Source organism: Osmia lignaria, chromosome 12, assembly GCF_051020975.1.
Source record: "Osmia lignaria lignaria isolate PbOS001 chromosome 12, iyOsmLign1, whole genome shotgun sequence".
Taxonomy (NCBI): Eukaryota; Metazoa; Arthropoda; class Insecta; order Hymenoptera; family Megachilidae; genus Osmia; species Osmia lignaria.
In genome coordinates this window covers 3,258,076-3,283,028 of record NC_135043.1, presented here as the reverse complement: position 1 = coordinate 3,283,028, position 24,953 = coordinate 3,258,076, and the positions used below count along the sequence as shown (strand labels likewise).

General features: G+C 42.2%; 1 protein-coding gene across 8 annotated transcripts in view; it reads left to right on the top strand.

Annotated features, from left to right (window-relative positions):
- The window catches only part of Atpalpha (sodium/potassium-transporting ATPase subunit alpha), a 64,436-nt gene that overhangs the window by 29,280 nt on the left and 10,203 nt on the right, over positions 1-24,953 (top strand). For 3 of the 8 annotated variants that reach the window (XM_034321119.2, XM_034321118.2, XM_034321117.2), the window contains exons 2-6: positions 20,667-20,747; positions 21,286-21,411; positions 22,048-23,773; positions 23,866-24,102; positions 24,640-24,941. In XM_034321119.2, coding sequence (XP_034177010.1) covers positions 20,667-20,747; positions 21,286-21,411; positions 22,048-23,773; positions 23,866-24,102; positions 24,640-24,941 — 2,472 coding nt within the window. Of the gene's footprint in view, positions 1-1,957; positions 2,111-2,877; positions 3,072-20,666; positions 20,748-21,285; positions 21,412-22,047; positions 23,774-23,865; positions 24,103-24,639; positions 24,942-24,953 lie in introns of those variants that run through there. The other 5 variants (XM_034321120.2, XM_034321121.2, XM_034321123.2 and 2 more) reach the window with 5 other exon arrangements.

The following is a 24,953-nucleotide window of genomic DNA, read 5'->3' as shown; positions in this document are numbered from 1 at the left end:
GGTGTTTTCAGAGTAATCCATTAGAAGCAAGATACCGAAGAGAAAAGAAAAAAATTCTGGGTCTAATTTCTCTGTTAAACGTCGCTGCGTTAGGAGAGCAAGCAGAGACTAATGTTCACTACCTAGCAAGGATTTTTCCTTATCTTTCCTTTGTTTACGAATCGCTAACTTGGAGCGGAAAGACTTCAGATTCCGCCTCTGGACTGTTGACTTTGCTAATGAACAACGAGAATAACGAGCTACAATATTCTAAAAAAGATTCGTTAAGAATAATTGTTAGATGATTTTGTCCATTCGGTCTGGTCTGGTCGGTTCCGGTGGCGCTGGAAGCCATCATGGAAGCAAGGAGCAACGGGACCGGTTGGTTAGGTTACGGTAAACATAATCGCAGACAGGGAATAATATGGCACTCGTTCATCCCTGTGTACCAGTGGGTAACAGAGCCCCGCTGCAAGCCGACACACTCTTCGATTAAACTCGGTAGCAGAGGACAGACTGGCTGCTGCAAGGTGCAAGACGGCAGATTTGCATGGTGGAGCAAGACGAAGGGACCTGTATAGAGCGTTCTAACAGACGAGGGAGATGGATAATGGGAGAGGAAGAAAGAGGATCGTGTGCGAGTAGAGTCGGTCGGTCGGCCAAAGTGCTGTGTAGCGCGTAGCCCAGTAGCACAGATCGTGGCTCAGCGATTCTCATCCGAGACTCGGATCCCTTCCTGTATCCAAGAGAAACTCCTAATCTTAGACCTCATCAGATTGTCAATTGATGAAAGGAACACGCGTCATTTTCTCGAGGAATTAGATTATCCACGGTGCAGCCGGAGAATACCAAGCGGCTCACGTCCCGTAATCCTACGATTCTCATCCAGGGCTTAAAACCCTCTGTCCCCGGGCGTTTTCCGACGTCCCGTCTACGGAATCAAGCCCCAGACATCATCAGTCTCCCATCTATTTGTCGATCGATGAATGGGACGTGTCGTATCCTCGAAGGGTTACATTATATCCATGGTGCAGCCGGAGTACGTCAAGTGTCCCACTTCCTGAAATCCCACCCTCCGGCTCGCGACACTTCCAAAAATACAGCCCCGGAACCTTCCTGTCCCGTGGCACCGTCTTCCGTTTCCTCCCTCGGGCGTAGCATCGACTCGGCCGGTGTACTTCTCACCCGTAGCCAATTAAACCCTCCGCCACCGGCACACTTCTCACCGAAAAATTTCCCCAGGGAGCGGTGTACCAACGGACACGGCCGTCTCGAGTAATCTTTCCGAAGTCGGTCGACCGGATGAGAACCACTGGACGGACACGGCGGAGCTTGCGCCCTAGTATTTTGGGGACGCAGACTGGCGCGGTGGCGGCAGACACGGCCACCTCTAGGCTAAGGGGTTCGAACGGTGCCGCGAGGAGGGTGGGGGTTGTGCACCAGGGCACAGGGGTTGCGGGGCTCCGTGTAGCGATGGGTACGCGATCCGCACCCCTCGACCAATTTCGCCAGACGAAAATTATCGATGCGATGACTTACACATGTTGAAAACGATACTTAGGTAGCTTGTAAGATGACTGGATGACACAGAATCAACCCGCATAGTGGGTGCAAATCAGTTAAATGTACATCCTGTAATAATTTGCCATAAGATGTCCTGGAACCAAATTACAGTGCCCCGTCAAATGTCCTTGCTCAAAGGGTAGCCTCTAACCACCCTGGAATACAATTTAGACGATTCATCTGACATCTCATTTAAATTTCTTAGAATTCTCGAAGCTTTTCGAACAACTTACGAGGAATTGAGCCCATCGCTGGGTTCTAGGCTCCGCGTAGGAGACGTTGAAGTCGGTTGGGTGGTGGCGCTCTAGTTGCACGGCACGGGAATGGGGGTGAATCGAGAACGGGCGGTGGTGGGGATGGCTAGCGTGCCTGTGCACTGAGCGGGTTGGTCGGGTGAGGGACGTTGGATCGTTGGTGGGGGTATAGTTCAGGTGGTGGGGTAGGACGGGTCGATGATGCCGGCGGTTCTCGACGACTCGAAACGCCAGTCAGTCTCTGGTCCACCCGAAGCCGCGCTGTTAACCTTCTATCTCATCGAACACCGCTCGCCGCAGCCATGGGTGACAAGGTTTGTGATTGCCTTAGAAAGAAAAAAAAAAATACAGAACAGAAACACAGCCATCTTCAGTCTCTGACCGAGTCTTCGCTTTGTAGACAGCCGTTCCACAAGCTTTTACCGCTTTATCGAGCTCTCTGAACTGATTTGAGATAGCCGAGATTAGAGGTAGTGCGTGCGGGTATGTGTGCGTTCGTGCGTGCGTGTCGTTTGTGCTCGTCCATGGTATAGAAAGGGAAGGGACGTGGCGAGGGACGAAGAAAGAGAGAGGAAGCACGAGTGACAAGCGTGAATGGGTTTTAGAGGTCGGAAGAACGGGTTGTTAGAGACACGGGAATCGGTCTCTACGGGTACAGGACGCATTCGATTCTCCATCACTATGGTCACTACCCTAAGTGTTGCTTAGGGTTTCAATCGTGGGTGTTTGGGCTCGTGCAAACGTTATCTTTACGGCAATCTTTCCTTTCCTTTCGATGTAACGTCTAGTGATCGATAAATGATCGCTAGTTGGAAAATCGGGCAAACGGGAAAGAGAGAAAGAGAGCGGGAGAGATTGAGAGAGAGAGAGAGAGAGAGAGAGAGAGAGAGAGAGAGAAAGGAAGAGAGATATAGATATATAGGCGAGTCTGTGGTGTAACCACTGCTAAAGAGGAGCTTCGATCGAGGGTGGGAGGGAGAGGGTAGGAGGGAGCAAGAGAGTTAAGAGAGGAGAGACAAGGAAGGGTTGCACCTCTTTCTCTCTCTCTTTCCTCTTGCTTTCTCCATATTTCTTTCCGTGTCGAACTCTCGCGGAATCCGCGCGAAACAGTTCTTCCCTGTGATTCGTTCCGTCAGTGTCGTTTTCCAGGAAACCAAGGGACTTCCTCGAATCAGATTCTCTCCTTCCCTCTCCGTTTCTTTCTTTTACCTCGTCGCTTTCTCTTCTCTTTCTTGGTGGTTCAAGCCGACCCGGTGAAAAAGAACGCACAACATGGTAAAGTGTCTTTTATTTTAAACAAATTTATACTTAATAACATAATCGTTATCGTAACTGGCCTGGTTCTCCAAAATGGTTGTAACAGTGGAGTAGGAGAGTGGTTAGCCTCGGTGACGGTGCGGTTCGATCGCGGATTACGCGTGGTTCCCTGACCCAATTGTGTGCGGATCAAGTATTTTTTAGGCGTCGTTCAGAGTGTAGGGTTGACCGGGACGGAAAGCTAGAACGAGAGCCTGTCCATGCTCCTTCTTTTTGGGAGGGAGGGTGGAAGTAGTCCAAGGGATGTCGGTGAGGGTGTTGCAGCGGAGCGCGCAAGCGTCGAACAACCAGCTGCGGACTTCCCAAAGAGACGTCATAATTTTTCATAAAAATCCTGAATGGAACCGTTTCGAGAACCGAGGAAGTCCGCGGACCTCGATTTTTTCGGCCGGTCTCATCGGTTCGGACCGAGGACAGCGTCTTTACCGTTTCTCCTCGTGACAGACGGCATAGAATCGTCCGAGAAGAGCTATTCATCAAATGTTCACTCTTCTAACAGAGAAATCCCCTCCCTTTCGTCTATTAACGATCTTTCAACTGATTCGTCTCGGTTCTTTGCCTGGTTTCTGCTCGACACATCCTTCGTGTCGATCGATCGTTCCACGTTCCAGCGGAAAATAACGTCTGCATGGAAACTGATATTTTTAGCGAGCTATTAAAGTTCAGCATTCGTTAGACTGGCCGTGCGCAAGCTCCCCGCTAGGAGGGATAAAATCGGTGATAGTTAATTATCGTTCACCGTTTGAGGAACTGTATGATATAACGCATCCTAAAGAAGAAATTTCGTACACCTTTTGAAACCTTTATCGAAATGACGTTCCTTTAAAAATGATCGGATGTAACCGAGCTAAGTAACGTCTACACGTTACGCGACACGCCCTCTCTCCCTTCCATTTTCTACCCTCTGCGACCCAACCCCCGATGTTCGTTAACGATCTCTCCATACGATTGCTTCGCGTTCGGTTTCGCTCGTTCGCGAACGCCGCGGCTAAATAACGGAAGCTCGAGCGGAAATTGGGCCGTCTCCGACGATCTGCCCCGCGGCGAGAAGATCGCGAACCGGGTCAACGGAAAGGCTTCCGTCGAGGATCGATCGCGGTACAGCTCGAATTCGAGCGCATTCCAACCTCGATTGTTCCTCGGTTACGAGATATCGAACCGCTCGTCCAAGCACACACGACAATGGGAGAGGGCCAGCTTTCGCACGCGAGTTCTCGCGGGACTGTCGGCCCCAAGGACAGCCGCGGACCGTCAATTGAAAAGGTCGATCCTTTTAACACGTGGCCCTTACCGACGTTTTTCGTTCATTGAAATTCCTTCGAGCCACTTCCGTCTCTCCATTATCGCGAGTCCCGATCTTCTCAATCGTTCGAATCAAGAAATTTAGCTCGATCCTTTTGTCACTTTTTCTTAATGCGCTAATTTAGACCCTATACATTTTTATATTATTATATTTGTGAAACGTTTTTGAGGGATATAATGGAGCCTTGATTTTGGGCCAAAATCCGGGCTCAACTAGGTGCCCTTTGCTAATCTGCGGTAGTTCAGGTGTCCCTCGCTTGTTCACACATTTTGCCACTGAATAATTCATTTTAATAATTCTATTTATAACATAAGAAAGCTCTGATAATTTAGGATAAACCAGGGGAGTAGTCAGATATCCTTCATCTCTTCAGCATGGCTCTCTCCATGGTCCGCCGTCCGAGAATGAATTAATTATAATGATAATGAAAAATAGGACGATCAGATTGCTTTCTTTTTAGTTAATTTGATATAAAAATGAAACAGGGAAGGTTTGCAGTGGTTTGATGATGATTGCAAGCTACGACCTTCGATGGGGAGGGGGGAAGGGATTTACGCCCTTCGCGAGCTGCCTCGTGTCAGTTACATAACGCGGTGACGTTCGTGTTCATTCAATGCTTCTGGTGTCGATTCGCTTCGGCTATCGACGGATCGATTGCGCGATACAATAAACCGAAAGAATGAAATCAACGTTGTACATAAAACGAGCGTCATGGCCGACCTTTGCTGTCCTCTCCAACTATGGAACACTGGTGCCCGACCAGATCCGGCTGATGCTGGAACTGGTAGCTTCAAATCGAACCCTCTATCGTCGATTCATGTCAAGGCTTTTTAAGCTTTAAAATGAGATTTGTTCGTTGAGGTAGTCAGTGGTGGCTTCGATACCATTTGCTTCTTGAAAATTCTTGACAGAATTTCATTTTCAACGTGCCATTCTGCTGGTTTTTCATAGAAATTCTACGTTTGCGTTGGTTCGAGCTGAGAAGAGCATGAAATTACCCTGCCAGTCGCATCACACGCTACTTAATGTTTCTCATTCGGACCGTTTCGAGCCGCAAAACGCTCATTTCCGTCACAAGTGTTTCTAACGAGCTCATGTGAGACCGGGACCTCGGGGCTGGACAGATTCTTGAGGATACTGTTACTTTTCTTTTGCTTTGTTCGCTCGGAATCGTAGAGAAAGGGGTGCTTGGAGGGTTGAAGAATACAGTTGCTTGGAAATAATCCTATTTTATCATTTGAAAAATTAACCCTTGGGTCGCTGAGATAGCAATTAATTTAAATTTGTAAAATTTCTGTGTCTAATTAATGTTCCATAGGTTTGGATCATAAGTGAACCCACATTCGTTATCCGAGGGTTGTATTTAGGGGTGTTTCGTTTATCCTACGCAGAAAGTGTCTTTTCAATATTCTTCAAGCTCCTCCACAAAGTGTACAGTGATGTCTTTTATACTGAAGTAGATAACAAGTAGTTTAAGTCACTTAAAATTCAGACGACGAAACTTGGGAATGGCTTTGATCATCATCTAACTATCATTCGCTGGGAAACTTGAAAAATTTCAACGGCACTTCAGAAACTTGCCTCTTAGGAAACTTCAAATCATCTAACATTATGATAAAAATCTTTCCGTAATATGACACTTTAAAATTTAAAAAAAAAAAAAAAAACTGAATAAATGCCAATATAGTTTCAAACTTTTGAGGTCTTTGAGGTCTTTGAGGTCTTCAAATTATCATCAGAGTTATTTTATTTTTTAAATGTTGTAAAGATTAATTTTAAAGGGATTCGAGGTTAAATGCTGGAGGTAGCAGCGTAGGTCCGATGAGTAAGGGGTTGGTCAGAAAGACAGAACAGGGGTGGTTGTAGGTGGAAGGGCCGCAGACTAGATGGCGCCCAGGCTCGCCTTCTGGGCTGCCTATCGATCCTAACCTATTTATAATTCCTCTGACATTTCGATTCGTATGATAACGTCGACCAATTCCACCCTAACATGTCCCACCGCTATATATTCCCTTTCCTTCGTCTCTCCATTTCCCTCTCGATAATAGTTCTTGTCTTTTTTGCACCCCTTTTTCTTAGAAACCCTCTTCCTTCGAGTTATTTCTGAACTGCTCTTGAAGAGAACTTCCCTTCTACCATTGGTTGAATATTTATTATTAAGACTAGGGGGAGGAGAAATTTGACTACCGTTAGTGTTATTATGCTAACGATGTAAAATAGTGAACGAAAAATTTAAATTTGAAAATCAATTGTTTCTAGACCCTGGATAACGTTCTTTCTATAATTATTCATAGATGCTAAGGGAAATATAAATAATAATTTGTTAATTTTAAGATAATCTCATTGGAGTTAGAGAGACTGATTTCTGTTCTCAATAATCGATCGCAGCAATTATTTTCTCGGAAAGGATCGATCGTGTTCGTATCAACAAATGTATCGTCAGTTCGCGTTGTAATTAACGTTCAATTATTGCATGACGTATCGTCACGCACGAGAAATTGAATAATGACGTGCCTATGATGATTACCTGGCTACCAGTGCACGTCTTCCAAACGTATTTTTAGCATTTGCCTTTATGATTACGTTGCTCGGAAGCTGATCTTTAGAACTATAGCGAGCGATTTAGAGGAACTGCAATAGATTGCTATGAACCTTAGATTTTAATTTTATTTACCAGTGAAAATGATTGTGAAATGTGACATGCAAATTATTCCGATATGATTTTTCAAATTAAGCTTTCCATTTTGAGTAATTAATTAATGTTAATGTTATTGAACATTTTAATATTGATCACCAACCACCCCGATTGCAATACATAACCATTTAAAAGATTCTTATATAGTAATTACCTATTCATTCACAGTAAGTGATAGTGGTGAATGCAAGGATCTCGAGTTCAAATCCCAAGTTTTGTAATATTACTTAATTAACAATATATGCCTTTTTCTAAGTATTTCTAATATTTTCTTAATAATCCTCCTGCGATTAGCAATGCAAGGATGCTGAAAATGGATTAACTTTCAATTAGTAGAATACTTTGTGTTCTTCTGGTTAAATCGAGCAAAGAGGAAACAGAGAAACATTCGTTCGTCGCGGTTGTAAGGAAAGAAAACGGGCTGAAAATCCCGTGGAAATCCGAATACTGTAATAGCCTCTTCAAAGACTTCTGCTTAGAGCGTTTGTGGGTCTTCGGTTAAACCAATGTTTCTCCTTAACGAAGTAAGTCGACGGTCGTTGGCCCGCAAAGGGATTGCCCTTTTCACGTGAACGATTTTACCCTAGGTATCATTCAGACGATTCGTCGGACATTCGTGTTCTGTTGTTATTCAAGGTCTTAATTAATGAGGAAGAAAAAAAAACCTAAGGTGTCTCGAGGAATTGATCGAATGCATTCCTAGAAAGGTAGACGGGCAAGTGGATGTTCATTTGCGTACATAATCGTTCTGCACTTGTACATGACAATTTCGAGGTTAAGGTTCATTGGATTAATTCGTTCGATCGTTTAATTTGTTAATTCGAGGCTAAAGCACTGTGTCTAGCACCGATCTAATTGCACTGCCGCGAATAGAAAGAGCAAATCAGATACTTACGTCTGCATCATCTTCGGTCATCTTATTGTCCGGTTACCTTTAGCACTTCGCCTTAATTACTACATATTTTCAATTTGAAAAACTTTGATAATTTTATGATTCGAAGTGTTGCAATTTTCTTGCATTATGGTATAATAAAATCTGTAATTGATGGTAAATGTAAAATAATCGTCGACAGCTAATCGTTCGTGTTGTGAGTTTTATTACATTAGGTTTGTTATATAATTCCTTCTAAATGCCGTTCATTAGCGTTCCAAGGATTAACTTATTTGTCTGCAGTTACAATGTCTCCGAACGCTAACAACGCCTTGTTGAAACAGCGTCTTAAAGGCGTCACTAGTCAACAAATAAGGAACGCGTTTATCAGACAAGAAAAATCTGAATTATTCGACGATTTTTACTTGAAAATTATGTGTATTTCTATTTCGTCACATGTTTTTCTTTTCTTTTCTCTTTATCATCCGCCGTCCGAGGGTTGACGTGAACTTTTCCTTTGAAATCCCTGAGACACCAGGTGATTCAGAAAGACAGAAAGTTTAGGAACTACGACACTGGGCGAAACATAAATAACACTCGGTGTCTCGAAGACTTTCAGGGACGGCCGGCCAAGAATAGACGAATATCCAATTTTAATCGCGGAACCTCTACCCACTATTGCGCGGGCTTGATGAACTGCTCTGCAACAAATGTTGTTGAATTTTCAAACAATTTCCACGTGATTTCGACGAATTCCCTCTTATTCTAAATTTTTCTTTAATTAAAAATAGAATTTCGATAGTGATTGTCGTAATTATTTGAAGGACATGGTGATTGAAAAATTATATTTCAGTAAAATCATGAATGAAAAGTTACGCAATTCGATGAAATTCCAATCGAGAGATTAAACCAATAGATCTGATAATTGATTTATCGTTGTTTTTTGACGATATCGATATTGAGACGAATTTAATTGAACTCGGAGCAGTCTGAAAACAGCAGCGTTGATAGATTTAGCTTTCGTTAGATTCAATCGCAGAATCATGAATGAAAAGTTCGTTAATTCACGGTGAGTCAATTCAGAATTTTAAGCTAATAGATTGTACGATTAATTCGTGATAGATTTACAAAGTTACAAGCGCTAGTACGAATTTTATTGAAATTTGAACAGTTTGTAAATGACGGTGATTCAGTTGCAAATTCATGAATGAAAAGTCAGCCGAATCGAGTAGATCCAATTGAAAAAATCAAGTTAGTAGATCCTGTAGCTGATCTATCATAGATCCCGTGTAATCCAGAAGATCGCGTTCGCGTGAGGATCAGATCTGGTCGCGTCGATGGTTACCGCGCGAAGACCGACGAGTGAACGTGCACGCGAGAAGACCCGTATCGAGACACGCGATCCAATTCCTTCAAGGTAAACGACGTTGGTCATTCCTACGACGATTGCATTGCTTGTCCAGCATGCATTTTAAAAAATACTTATGTGTCTAGAGCACTAGAAGCTCTAGAGGCAGCCCTGCATAAGTCAACATGGCGTCAAACTAACCTCAAAATATTCTGAAAACACTTCGATTTTTATACGCATATCTTTTGAACGGATGAATTTCCAGAGTTAAAATTTATATTTCTGAACTTTTCTCGTTGAATGTGATTAGAATATATAAAGAAAAGTAAATAATTTCGTGTGCCCAATCTTAAAGTTCATCCAAAATTGCTTGTACTCGTGGTTCTACACCGTCTGACCACGCGTTCAAGTTAAACGACCAGTCTCTCCCTCTTGACCCAATTCGCAAAACGTCCTGTGCTACACACATGTGACGTCACAGATCTCTCTTCTCTCTTCTCGTGTAATGTGTGAGGGTGCGTGCAAGGCCAGCCTCTTGCCATTCTCAGGCTCTAACCAGCTGATAGCCTCCTATCCTCGTCTCTGCGCTCCCTGGTAACGATCGCTAAAATTATCTGAATCACAGACTACTTGGAGTATGCATTAATTTTCTGAAGAAATTCTTTTAGAATTATTAGAAAATCGAAAGTTTGTGAATAGGGGTTATTTATTTCATCTTGCTAAGGGGTGCCAAATACAATACCCTCGTCTTTTATTCATAATACGACCAGCTATGTTTCTCTAATAAGCTCGATCGATGCAAATTCGCCGCAAGTTGTTCGTTGAAACTTCGTTGCGCATATTAATTACCGTAATTGTGTTGCCGTTGCATGGGAACGTTGTCTGGGTTAGCGAACGCCTCCACGGGGACCGTGGCTCATCGAGTTTTCATTCACGGCATCGTTCGATGCGTTCAAACAATGCCTCCAACGGCAGACAACTTTGATTGACTCGCGAAAGATTCATCAACTTTTTTTTCCAATTTGATACGTTTAATCGAATTAGCGTCACCGAACGGGAAATTGGAAATGGAACACGTTTGTTGCTTCCGGGAGCTTCCTTAGGGGATGTTTGAGTCAAGTGGATACCCTCTGGAGTTTTGAAACGATATTTCCTAATAGAAAAATATAATTTACCAAGTAATTTTTCTTCTTTTTAATATGCTCCAATAAATTATTATCAAATTAACGATAAAATTTATAGTTTTCCATTTTCTTTTCTGAAATATCCTTTTAAATAAAGAAAAGTTCTCAGACATTCCATAGGAATTTTTATCTCCAGGGGCTAGGAAATGCTCGGGATGCGATTCTCATTAGCCAAAGCTCCAGGCCGGATGTAATTGCGAATTAGTCGCGAAGCTGAAGCGAAAAAACGTGCGCGAAGAAAAAGCAGCTCGTTCTCTTCCCTGTTACTTTCCTGCCGCTGCTTTTCAACGACCGGTGGAACCAGAATTCTCTGTTAATATTTCACGACGGCGTAGTTTGTGTGTTCACGCGATAAACGCGAAGCTCAAAGTTTCTCCAAATCGCCCTATTTTTATCTCCGGAATTTTCGTGGATTTTCTACTTCGATGCAGATTAACGGAGAGAAAGTTTTCCCTTTGCCCGTGGAAATTCTGTCGGTGGCTCGTTTGGCCAAGAAATTTTCCCGCCCCCCCTCGTTCCCTTCCGCTGAATTAATGATGAAACTTGGAAATTTCCGGAATCTAATATTTAAGATCCGTCGAGACACGGCCCCCTTCCGCGTATCGAAAGCCAACGTTGGCCTCCGTGGAATGTCTGGGCGTAATTTTGCCGCGGTTTGCTCTAAAATATTCCTTTTAACTTATTATTAATCCACCTTAGAAAAATCAGTGATTCTCAAATTGAATTATGAAGCTAGAAAAATTGCATACTTTTCTCTGAAGGAAAAAGCTTGAATTATCCAAAGAGCAGACAATTTTTATAATTGTATTAACATAATATTAGGTAAACTCTGCTGAAACATCGTGGTTCGATCAAAATTTCATAGAAGACGATAGAACCAAATGGACGGCGCGCCCCGTCTAGTCGGTTCTGAAGTACCGATCGAATGTTTTGCGCCAGCGTGTAACGCGATTCGTCCACGGAGGATTACTTTACGTGGATGGGGGTAACACCGTTACACGAATCTCACGTCCGTGTGAACTGGTTACATATTCACCAGACGAACCGGAGATGGTGAATCTCCTATTAATGGGTCATTGGTTCGATGGTGTTAGCAGTTGGTTGGACGTTGGGATTTCAGGGGTGCAGAAGCGGAAGGGATTGGAAGGTCGTTTGAGAGCTCTTTGGGTCGTGTGACCCCATAGAATTACCCGTTAAATGTTAAGTGTTCAATGAAACGTATATCAGAGTGTTTATTATATAAGAAAATGAGACTAAACGGAAAAAATTGTCATTTCACAAAAATTTTCAACTAAACTTGATCATTTGATATTTCGCTAATTGCAATTTTCGATCGACCACGCAGTCCAAGTAATTCTATTCTTGCCGCAAAATGTCTCTCGTTAAACTAGACACCCATTTCTACCGTGACCATTTCGATTCACCGCCACTTTCATTTCGCCAAGTGTTTCCCTGGCCAATTCCCTTACACCGGTAAATTACTGGAAAAGGATAGCAACGATTTCAACGAATTTCCCAGAGGATAATGTAAGGATATCGAATGAAACTTTTTGTAAAATGATCGTGCTCTTCGAAACATCCAGAGAATGGTACATAGATGGAACATTGGTGGAAGATCAAAGAATGGTCTATCTACAATGGAATAAATTTTTGTTGAAAAAAAAAAAAAGAGGAATGCTCGGATGACTGTGCGGGTGGGTGTTGAAAAGCCGTAAATTTCACAAACAACGGGAGAATGGTTGGTAACACTGGTTGCAGGACGTCAAAGAATGTCCCCATTAGGGTTGGCTGTTACACACGAGTGTACAGACACGAGGAAGAGCACATGCGAACGAGGACGAGAGTGCTCGCTGACCTGGTTGGCCGTGCTTCTGGCAGCCCTTGTCAGCGAGAAAAAAAGGAAAGTCGTTAAAACGACGAACGAGAACGAGGAAAAATGAGACGGTATCCATTAAGGGGGTGAGAAGAGGAAGGAAAAGGCAGAATGGAATTTGTATTATTGAAGAAGCTGAAAGTTAAAAAAAAAGAAGAAACGAGCTATTTTTCTCCATCGAAAGTAATCATCTTGAAGTATAAAAATTAAGGGTGTGCGATCCGACCCGAGGCTCGGGTAGCCGAATTATACCGAGAAAGGATTAATTGAGTATCCCTGTAGAGAATGCTGAAACAACGCATCGATCATAGTCTATGCCTAGCAGACAGTATGGCACTCGAGAGAAACGAGGATGCAAATGGAAAATCCTGTGTTCGCTAGCTTTGTGTAACTTTATGATACTAGTGTTGCGTGAACAAATTACCCGAACCATTAATCTTCGTCGGTTATGAAAAGATGAGTCGAGAGGAGGCCGTCTTATACAATCTGATTAGCACTTTCATAATAGTGCACTTGAGTTACAGGAGAATGGTTCTCTATTGAGAAGAATCACTTTCTTATTGATACGTGTTCTCAAGTATCAAAGAAAATAAGTTATATACAGAAATACTAAAAAAGAAGAAAGTTTAAATTAACCCACTGTCAGCACTCCAATAAGGATAATTCTGATTCAGTTCCCTATTTTTCATGGATAAGTATCTACAGTTCAACTGCTGGTGGCAGCCATTTGGGCGTTATGAGCTAGGGAGAGAATGTTCCTATGGGTAGCTTAATGGTCAGAGTAGTTGGGGTTCGAATTCAGGCCCAGCAATCCGATCAGTCAAATACGTCTCCTTCTACACAATCCCTCGATCATCCACACGTGTCGTCAGAAAAAAGGAATCGCTACATCAAATCAATTCCAGTCAATCGAGTTTCACCAGGAGTTTAAGTAAAGTATCGTGCAGTTGAGTAGGATACAGAGAAAGAGGGGTACTCTGCCAACCGTGTAATCCTTTCAAAATTCCTACATTTGATCACAATAGCATGCCCTTTTCCCTTCACGGTTTTATGGAAACAGAGAACTTGTTAGGGTATCAAATCGAACGAATCTCTACTATCCAGATGATGCTTTAACACTTTGAAACCCAGCTGGGAAATATTACCCATTCCATAGGAGCTGCAGCAATCTTCGCAATTGTGTCAGAAACGGTATCCCTATGGAATGGAGATTACATCATAAGCAATCAGACCATCGTTCCTTCCTAGATCTAACTTGGTATCGTACACCCATGGGTCGAGTAGCCGGGCACCCATCACGAACAGCAGGGTGCCCTATAAGACGTTCAGCCGCGCGTGTCCTCCTCATATGTCTGCCACACGGTTTTCTCCGCGTTGTTCAAGCTACACGTAGACTTAGCCACACCGGAGTAGGTGGCCTGGTTGGGTATTGATCCGTGATGGGTGGTCGGTGGGTGTCGGGGTGATGGGTGGTTTAGGTCGCATGCGCATCTCCAGCTACGGCTCGCTCCTCATCGACCCGCGATGGCCAGTGAAAAAGGGAGAAACGGAAAGTGGAACGTCGCGTCGCGGAATGAGGCGGGGTAGTCGGGGGGTAGGTTTCTGGATCAGAATGGTACCGTACCATCGATGGGGTGGTTGTAACACCCACCGATCCACCTATGCATTTGTGTAACAGCGAAATTTCTCTGTTACCTTTTATTATTTTCTATCTGTCCTTGTAACTTGAAGGGGTGCATTTTATAAAATACTCGGAATTTTTGGAAAATTTCTTTATTTGTTAATGTAGTTGGAAAGGAGTAATATAAATCAGAGCCACGGCCCTGATATAAATAATGAAACGGAATGAAATGAAGATAGCTAATAGCTCGTCCCTGAACGATTGAAATCTTCGATTCAGACTTGTAGTCTGAAATGTAATTTTTCGATGTGCTTTCAAATGAGAACTCGCCCGATCGATTCTCCTCGACGACTATAATCCCTTCAGGGTTTACGTGGGACGCCACAAGCGTCGCTGTCTAATGTATTCTCGTTGTTCCGTGGTCTACTGACTCATAGTGAATAAATTGTTACAGGAGAAATAACAACATTCAGCAGTAAATGCAAGCTGTTCTTATTTATGAGGCGTTAGTTCGCAGGAAATGCAAATTTTATTCCCTACTGTTTATTGTGTATCGTGGTTGTGGTTGCATATTTCCGGACGATTTCTGACATTCCAGATGAATTTTAATCACCCTCCTACACTCGCGATAAAATTAGGTTTCCGCATCTTAATTTTGACGATATTAATATCAAAAGTGATTTAGAAACAAAATAATATCATTTTTAATTATTACATGTTATAAGATTTAGTATAAAACTAAGAAATTTGAATAATACATAAATTTCAGTTCAAATTTTACCGCGTAAACGTTTTCGCGCCCGCCTAAAGAAAAGGACGATAACCCGGCACATCCCCATATTTCCTCGGGAAACCTGATTTGGTCGCAAGTGCACGACCCCTAGAACTCGCAGATTTACAGGTACAAATTCAATTTATATAGTTTGAATGAACCGTATTAATTAGGTTATTTAACAAAGTCCAGAATGGTTCATTAACAAACTTTTAACCCCCTATAACAAGCTTTTTAACCAATTCCCTGTCACCGAAAGTTTCTAACAATGAAGTAAAGGTTTCACCCTTATCAACACCCCAATTTTTGCCAAAAAACTTCACCCTTCGGTTCATGAAAACGTAGTCAACTCGTCGATGAGAATCAAATTGGGTTAAGCATGGCTGACTTCGTTAGAATTTCTAGTTAACCAGTCGCAACCCTTCAAACTCTTCCGGATCCGCCTTTCCGATCCCCTTCCCTCCCCTTTCACGCAGCTGTGAAGGGTGGATCGTTGATGAAGGTGGAGGGGGTTAGTTATGCAACTCGATTAAACTCAGTTTGTCGCGTCTGCTTTAGGACGAAATTTTCGATTGTGTCTGTAGCATCCTCGAAAACTAGGCTGCTGTGGTTGGAAGGGGTTAAAATTCACCCCTTGTTTCGCGCGTTAACGAGAATGCAACGATATTGAGAAATTAAATTGTGGACTCAGTTGAGTGGTTGCAGTTTGATTTCATATTTGATAATTATAAATTATGCATGAACTTGTACAAAATTAATTAATAAATTAATCTTGAAATTGCAATTTAGTTTCAAAATAAAAAAATTATTTGCAACAAAAAATAATAATTCTATCATACTGTTCATGAAGAGAAAATGACTTAAATTAATTATAAAGTATCTCATTACTCTTAATTGATATAAATTGAAATTTTTTCTACCAAACGTCACAATTAAACGTGATCAATTCTCATCAGAGTTTCATGATCTTATCGCGCTAATTGCAATTGCCCTGTTTTTCATGAATAATTATGGTCAACAGAGTCGATCCCCCAGATACGCTTTCTTCTCGATAAAAAGCCCTGTTACCCTCGACCTTAATTCGACGATTACGATCCCCATCGCGATTGTCCACGATTCTTTGTTTCCTCCGGTAAATTCCAGATTACACCTGAAACGAGAGTAGATTTTAGTCTTTAATTTTATAATGTCAGATGAGTCATTGAACTTCAAGACATTGAGCTTCGTTCGTCATTAAACGAATGGTGTGCCGGTTGATTCGTTAGTGAAACTCGCGGTCTTATCGTTACGTTTTCCTGCCCGACAACCACTTCCGGTCTGCACTCGATCGCGCCTCTCTGTTCACCGCGTCCGGCTCACACGTATACCTTTGTTAGGAGTATTTGCATTCAGTTAATATGCATCGTTATCTACAGCATTATTGAGTAGTAGCCGATAGTAACGTATAGTATTGGAATTAGGGACATATTATGAACCTCATCAGCTTCATAATACTTTTATTCCTCTGCAATTAATTTAGAAAATTTGGAGTACTACTGTTTTGTCAAAGTATTTCTACAGTATTCTTAGTGCCCTAATTTTTCCACAATTTTCCTATGAAATTCTAAGTGCCCTCCATTTTTCCACAGCATTCCTATAAAATTCATAGTGCTCCAATTTTTCCTGTGGAATTTTCAGTGCCCCAATTTTTACACAATTTTTCTATGGGAATCTAAGCGACCCCCCATTTTTCCACAGCATTCCTAGAAAAATCTCACAATCAGTGCCCGATTTTTGCCTATTATTTTTACAAAATTCACAGTGCCCCAATTTTTCTACAATTTTACTGTGGAATTCTCAGTGCCCTAATTTTTCCAAAATTTTTCTATGAGATTTTAAGTGACCCCTATGTTCACACAATTTTCTTGTGGTATTCTCAGTGCCCCCCATTTTTCCACAATTTTCCTATGAAATTCTAAGTGCCCTCCATTTTTCCACAATTTTCTTATAAAATTCTCAATGCCCCAATTTTTCCATATTATTTTTATCAGTGACTACATTTTTCCATAACACACCCACAAAAATCGCAGCGCTTCTATCTTTTCACTCTGATCCACTCGTAACCGATACAGCACTCTATCGTGAGTGACAAAAACAAGCGTTGTTATCAAGTTACGGAAGATACTGGACAAACGACGAGATATCAATTTGTGGAAATAGAAACGTTGTTAGAGAAGCGATGTCGCTGAGCTCGTCGATCGATCAGGATTTGCCTGAATCGCAAAGGACTCGCCCAGTTCCTGTCGGTTCGCGATGGTTACCAGCAGCTTCATCGATCGACGTATCCTGGAGGACAGGCGTAATCTTGTTCCCCGTTCGTAGCTGTTTCTCCTCGCTTGTCGAAAACGATGGATTTATCCAGGGATACAATTATCGTAGCGATCGGATTTACCTACCACTGCTTTCGTTGCGTAACTCTTGGACTTTCGTCCTGGTTTGTTGGATTTGTTTCCATCTCACCGATCACTGTTGGGATCGCACTCGAGGGTGGAGAAATTTTTTTTTTTTTATTCCCCCGAGGGGTTGTTCGGGGTGATTTACGGGCGTTTGAGGTACGTTCCTTGGAACGAAGATTTATCGGGGCAGGTGTTGGAATAGAAATATTTCAAGCTTTCTGGAGATTTGAAAAATGATTAAAACTCCAAAGAATTCCGGTATCAAACTCTATCTTTAGAAAAAGGAACCACAATTCAGTAATGTAATTAAATTTATGGTAATTGACATGTAATGAAATTTCTTTTGCTCTTATGAAGGGTTGCAAAAGGGTTAAATATTCCCAAATTAAATCCGAAAAAATTAGAGTAAATGGGACCACGATCCGCCACATGATTCACGTAAATCTTAAATCTGGCTGCTTTAAACTCGCTGAATAATTTATGATAATTCAATATACCAATATGGATCATTAATTAAGATCCAACGTGTGTCAATTAACTGACGCGTTTGTCGGAATCGGTTCACGATTAGATAAAAATGAAAGAAGTTGACCGATCAAACTGTATCTCCTCTTGAAAATAATTGAACTTTCAAAATATTTATAACTATCATTTTCTAGATTACGATCGATACTTGAATTTTGAAGAAAATTTCTGTAGGACAGAAAAATTGATGTGCCCAATGTTTGAGGGGTTAATTCAGTTAAGAGCGAGGAATGTGCACGCGCGAACACGCTCGCACTAAACGCGACAATTCCGCGACATTATTATCTCTCGTTGATCGTCACAGTGTGGCCTCTGGTCATTGAGGAAGCGCGACGATTATGCAATTTCGTTACGTACGCACCTCGCAGAACAACGCAAGTACACTCGCGATCAAATCAGGCTTACCAAGGAAAAATTGCTCATATCCCGAGTTCTCGTCCTTCCCCATTCCTGGGGAGAATGACAATACAGAAAATGAGCCCTCATACATAATATATAAAAATTTCGCCTTATCACGTGCGAGTAAATTTTATACACTATAAATTTAATAATTGAAAATTATATTATTTTCTCTCTAAATTACTTTTAATATTATTATCATTAAAATAACAATATCGAGGATTCCTGCTTCCCCTATATGGCAATGGGAATGAGTAAACCTAATTTGATCGCGAGTGTACTATCAAACGGTGAGCAATCGATCAGATAAAAACGAGGATTTATCGGTAGGATTCGGTTGCCAGCACACGGTGAGTCAAGTTTGACTGAACGTATCTGATAGAATCGAGCGTGTAATCGTTTTCCATTAACCGGTCAATTACAGTTACATGGTAGCGGAAGATCAGATAAAATAAAACGTCTACCTAATTGCTATGGGGTAATGGATGAATTTCTAACGACAATTTCATTATTCGATTGAATTCAATTATTCCTGTGTTTCAAGATCAGAGGCAAATAACGAGATTGATTAAAAAATCAGCACGAAAGGCATCCATTAAAATATCGGTCATACGCATCGCATCGGGAGGGCATGACACAGCGCGCGCGGCTATCTGAAGCAATTTATTTGGACGGAACAAGAGCTGCCGTCGACATACAATGCTCGTTAAAATCGTTGATGAACAGAGCCGCGTATACTTACCTTTGTGTCAGTATCATGTAGATCAATAGAGAGACATTTGTCGCGACTCTACGTCCGTTTGTTCGATTCCGACACCCCTCTCCCTCCCGGATCATCCAACATCAGTTTTTTCAGTCAATAATTTTCATAAACATTATTCTGTGATAAAGTACTCATTGTTAAGAAAAAAATGTGGGCATTGAATAGATTTTTGATTTATTTGATTATTTTACAGTATAGGTAGAAGGTCGTATCGTGGATTGAATTGGAATAGATCGAAAAATTGGCGCGAAAAAATTTCTTCGACGTCGAGAACCACTGGCTACGCGCCAATCTATTTCACTTATTTCCGCGACACGTTCGGGATTGCAATCACCGTTCCGTGTCGACGAGAGGTCGAGACAATTTACTGCACTGCGGCTAGCAAAATCTTCTCCTGCGAGCACTGACAATTATCGCATCGCGCGCGCACACGTGCACAACTCTAATCAATACGGGACGATTTATATGATCAGTCTTGCTACTGTAAGAAACTGAGAGTAATAAAATATATATTAATCGTGATCTGTCACCTCTCGTAACATAATTTAATAATTAAGAGAACAATCTCGCCGAGGGTGACAGAGACGCTAAAGCCGACCCTGGATATATTAATCAGGGCCAGGTTAAAATTTCTGGGGGGTGTCAAACCTTCGATGGATCCTTTGGTTGATAAATTTGGTAGAGAAATAAAAATTTATTCTAAATAAAATTAACCCTGTGGATGGCGGACCATGGAGAGAGCCAGAATTTTAATTTTATTTTATTTCTATCCTTAATAATTGGAACTTCCACTTCCACTATGGTGGTTAAGAAAGAAAATGGAATGTGTGTTGACGATTTGGTGTTCATCCAACCCCCTAAAAACCACGAGATAATCCAGTGGCGATCGACGAAGGGAGTTCATATATCTATTTCGTTGAAATCGAGAGGGGTGCGACCCTCGTAAATTTTTCACTCGTCCTGTGTGTCGAGTCGCTAAGGCTTGAAGGTTAGAAACGACCCCTTCGAGGCAGCAGCGTTCGCTGGTTGCTGTTAGTACGTCGTTTGCATGCGTTCAAACGCCGGGAAAAACGAGATCACGTCGGTTCCACGAGACAGTGAGGGAAATTCTCCTCACTGAAAATAGCTTGGTACATTTCAATTTGGACAAAACGCTGTCAGTTGTCGAGGTGCTTTCCAGAATTTAAATATACGAACCGTAGAGAATAGAAATTGTCAATTGAATTTTATACAATTTTCTTTACTTAGGGAAAATGATATTATTCAAGTTCTAATTTCGAAGGTATTAATATTAAAATTCATTTAAAATTAGTGGTAGGGCCAATTTCTCCTAAAAAAAGAGAAATGGTACTAAAAATTATGGTCCGCTGTCCGAAGGTTAATTGTGCCAAATATTCTCGTCGAAGGATTACTATCGATCACGAGACACCATTGAACGATTTCAATGACTGTGCTTCATTGAACCGGCACCGGAAGTGGTCGTTATCCGAGGTCGGTCTTGAAAATTAGGTTTCAGCCTGTACCGTAAGCTCACGTGTACCATTCACACAGCCCACGTGTTTCGGAGAGGTCGGCGAAAATGTTCATGGCCGATAATTATATCGAGAAAATGTACGATAGAACAATGGATCAATTATCATCGAATCGTCGAACTCTTTTTATTTATTTATTTATTTATTTATTTTATATCGTGTGGATTTACTTTTGTATTTTTTTTCTTAGTTCGTGTCATCTCATATTTTTTTGTCATACATTTTTTTACAGCATGGCCGATCAGATTCGTACAGGGTCGCCACGTTACCGAAAATTCGCGACGACAACAAAACAGCCGATGGGATGTACAAGGTATTATAGAAAAATTAGGACTTCCGGTTCTGTGCAAGCTACATTCTTACAGCTTTTTTTGGGCTTACCTCGTCGGTGGTTCTTCTTCTCTCTTCTTCATCTTCTTCTTCGTATTTTCTGAACCAATATTTCTGAAGAATTTTCAGAACATTGTTTATAAATATTCGTCTGAATATTTCTATTATTTTCTATTTCTACTTCTTCTTCCGTACTAACCAGCACAGTATTTGGTGAATTTCTAACACAAACAACTAACATTAATTATTCCTGGTGGTGGATTAATATTAAACTGTGGTCTGATGGTCCAAACGGATGGTGTTTCTAATTTTAATTATTACGTTTATTAAATGGAGGATCGATAAGGAACTCTGCTTTTCTAATATGTGGAAATAATTATTGTGGAGAATGGTGATAGGAACAAGAGTAATTTACATAAAGTAATGATCATATAAATCCATAACTCTTTGATTCTCATTAACATTTTACTTTTATTATTGTATGACTAATAAGCGATGAAATTTGCTTTTGTGTCAAACAGTCGCGGCGGAAGAACCCAAAGCGGAGGACGGACAATTTAGATGACCTGAAGCAGGAGTTGGACATTGATTTCCACAAAATCACCCCCGAAGAACTGTATCAGAGATTTCAGACGCACCCCGAAAACGTAAGTAACAAGACATAAGTTATAAAATAAAATAAATGAAAAGAAAAGTAAGTACAGTGGTACCTCGGTATACGACCTTAATCCGTTCCTGATGTTTGGACTTATACCTAATAGGACGTGTACCAAACCAACCTTTCCCATAAGAAGTAATGTAAAAATGATTAATCCGTTCTCATGTAAAAAAAAACTCCTATTGATATTATACCTACATTAATAGGATTGTAAAATAATTTAAATGTAACCTAATGATAGATTCTAAATTAACAAACCAAATGAAATAAATTTTATTGCCTCCCGTTTTGCGGTTATAGTTTGTTATACGATATCCTTACTTGTATGATCAATCAGTTAATAATACATCAACTCCGAATATAATTGATTATTAATTTAATTTTTCCTCTGAGATAATTATTTAAAAATGATGCAAAATTCACAGAAAAAATTTATGTCGTATACTGGACAGAAGTCGTATACCGAGGAAAATTTGTCACGTCTAATCAGGACGTATATTTCAAAGCAGACGTATCCCGAGGTACCACTGTATATCGCTAATTTATAAAAAATCACCTGCGAAACAATGATCATTAAAAAATATCTTTTTCTGTGAAATGTTAACGTGTAAAAATATTGTTACAGGGCCTCAGCCATGCGAAGGCAAGGGAGAATCTGGAGAGGGATGGGCCAAACTCGTTAACGCCACCGAAACAGACACCGGAATGGGTGAAATTCTGCAAGAATCTTTTCGGTGGTTTCGCGTTGCTGTTATGGATCGGTGCGATCCTTTGCTTCATCGCGTACTCGATCCAGGCGACGACCAGCGAGGATCCGAACGACGACAATTTGTACCTGGGTATCGTGTTGGCGGCGGTGGTTATAGTTACGGGCATATTCTCGTATTACCAGGAGAGCAAATCAAGCAAAATCATGGAATCGTTCAAGAACATGGTACCGCAATTCGCGACGGTGATCAGAGAAGGCGAGAAACTGACATTGAGGGCGGAGGAATTGGTACTCGGCGACGTGGTCGAGGTGAAGTTCGGCGATCGTATACCGGCGGACATAAGGATCATCGAATCGCGTGGATTCAAAGTGGACAACTCATCGTTGACCGGTGAATCCGAGCCACAGTCGAGGTCCCCAGAGTTCACGAACGAGAATCCGTTAGAAACGAAAAATCTCGCGTTCTTCTCGACGAATGCCGTTGAAGGCACGGCGAAGGGTGTGGTTATCTGCTGTGGCGATCAGACGGTAATGGGAAGGATTGCTGGTTTAGCATCCGGCCTTGACACCGGTGAAACGCCGATCGCTAAGGAGATACACCACTTTATCCATTTGATTACCGGCGTTGCAGTGTTCCTCGGTATAACCTTCTTCTTGATAGCGTTCATTCTCGGTTACCATTGGCTTGATGCGGTTATCTTCCTCATCGGTATCATCGTGGCCAACGTACCGGAAGGTTTGCTCGCTACCGTAACCGTGTGCCTGACGCTGACCGCGAAACGAATGGCCTCGAAGAATTGCCTGGTTAAGAATCTCGAGGCTGTCGAAACTTTAGGATCCACGTCGACCATTTGCTCGGACAAAACTGGCACACTGACACAGAACCGGATGACCGTCGCCCATATGTGGTTCGACAACCAGATCATCGAGGCTGACACAACGGAGGATCAGTCTGGATTACAATACGACCGTACCAGCCCCGGCTTCAAAGCGTTGGCCAAGATTGCTACACTCTGTAATCGTGCCGAGTTCAAACCAGGCCAAGAGAAACAACCGATCCTACAGAGACAGGTGAACGGTGACGCGTCCGAGGCTGCTCTATTGAAGTGCATGGAACTGGCGTTAGGAGACGTGATGGGTATCAGGAAACGCAACAAGAAGGTCTGCGAGATTCCGTTCAACTCTACCAACAAATACCAGGTGTCCATCCACGAGTCCGACAATCCAGATGACCCCAGACACCTGCTTGTAATGAAGGGTGCCCCGGAGAGGATTCTCGATCGATGCTCCACCATATTCATCGGTGGAAAGGAGAAAGTTCTGGACGAGGAAATGAAGGAAGCTTTCAACAATGCTTACCTCGAGCTAGGCGGTCTTGGCGAACGTGTACTCGGCTTCTGTGACTACACGCTGCCGTCCGATAAGTTTCCTATCGGCTACAAGTTCAACTGCGACGATCCCAACTTCCCGCTCGAAGGACTCCGTTTCGTAGGCCTCATGTCTATGATCGACCCGCCGAGGGCTGCGGTACCCGACGCGGTCGCCAAATGCCGTTCAGCCGGTATCAAGGTGATCATGGTTACCGGCGATCACCCGATCACTGCCAAAGCCATTGCCAAATCCGTCGGCATCATCTCTGAAGGTTAGCTTCATTTCTAAATAATCCTTATTCGATCATATCTTCAGTTGGACATGAACCAAAATTGAAATTGCTTCGTGTTTTTTTCTGTTCAGGTAACGAGACTGTTGAGGACATTGCTCAACGGTTGAACATCCCAGTGTCCGAAGTGAATCCCCGCGAGGCCAAGGCCGCCGTGATTCACGGAACTGAACTCAGGGAACTGAATTCCGACCAACTGGACGAAATTCTCAGGTACCACACCGAAATTGTGTTCGCCCGTACCTCGCCACAGCAGAAGCTGATCATCGTCGAAGGCTGTCAACGAATGGGTGCTATCGTCGCCGTAACTGGTACGTTGTTTGTCTTCTTAAAAACACTTGGAACCTTTATAATTATCATACGAAGGTTGAAATTCTTGTCAGAATAATGGTAACCTCCTGAGAACGTTCATTATCAACAGACATGCAAATAAGAATTTTATTTGTTACGAGAACACCTGCAGCGTTAATTAAGCAAACAAGATTTTATTTATAAGCACCGATCCATCATCTGACCTACAATCCTCTTATTAGATTGATATAAACTCCATTTCAGAAGGCACCAATTTGTACATGTTTAAATGCAAACACAGGACTCTTCAAGTTTATGTAAAACTCACTTCACAGATTCATTTAATTAGCATGGTACTCGTGCACTATAACAAGAGACGGTATGTTCAATCATACGTTATATTCTTCTACTACCCTCTGCTTATTGTAGTTCAGTAGAATCGTTTCCCCCCAAAGTACCCTCCAAAGAGCCTGGATCGACGATAGACAAATAGACGCTAAACAGTAGATTAGGAGACACGGGGAATATATTGTAAAGAGATTGAACAAACATTCCAGGTGATGGTGTGAACGATTCGCCCGCGCTGAAGAAGGCCGACATCGGTGTAGCCATGGGTATCGCTGGTTCGGACGTGTCGAAACAAGCAGCCGACATGATCCTGCTCGACGACAACTTCGCCTCGATCGTGACCGGTGTCGAAGAGGGTCGTCTGATCTTCGACAACCTGAAGAAGTCAATCGCTTACACCCTGACCTCGAACATCCCCGAGATCTCACCCTTCCTGGCGTTTATCCTTTGCGATATACCTCTGCCACTCGGTACCGTCACTATTCTCTGCATCGACTTGGGAACTGACATGGTGAGTAACATA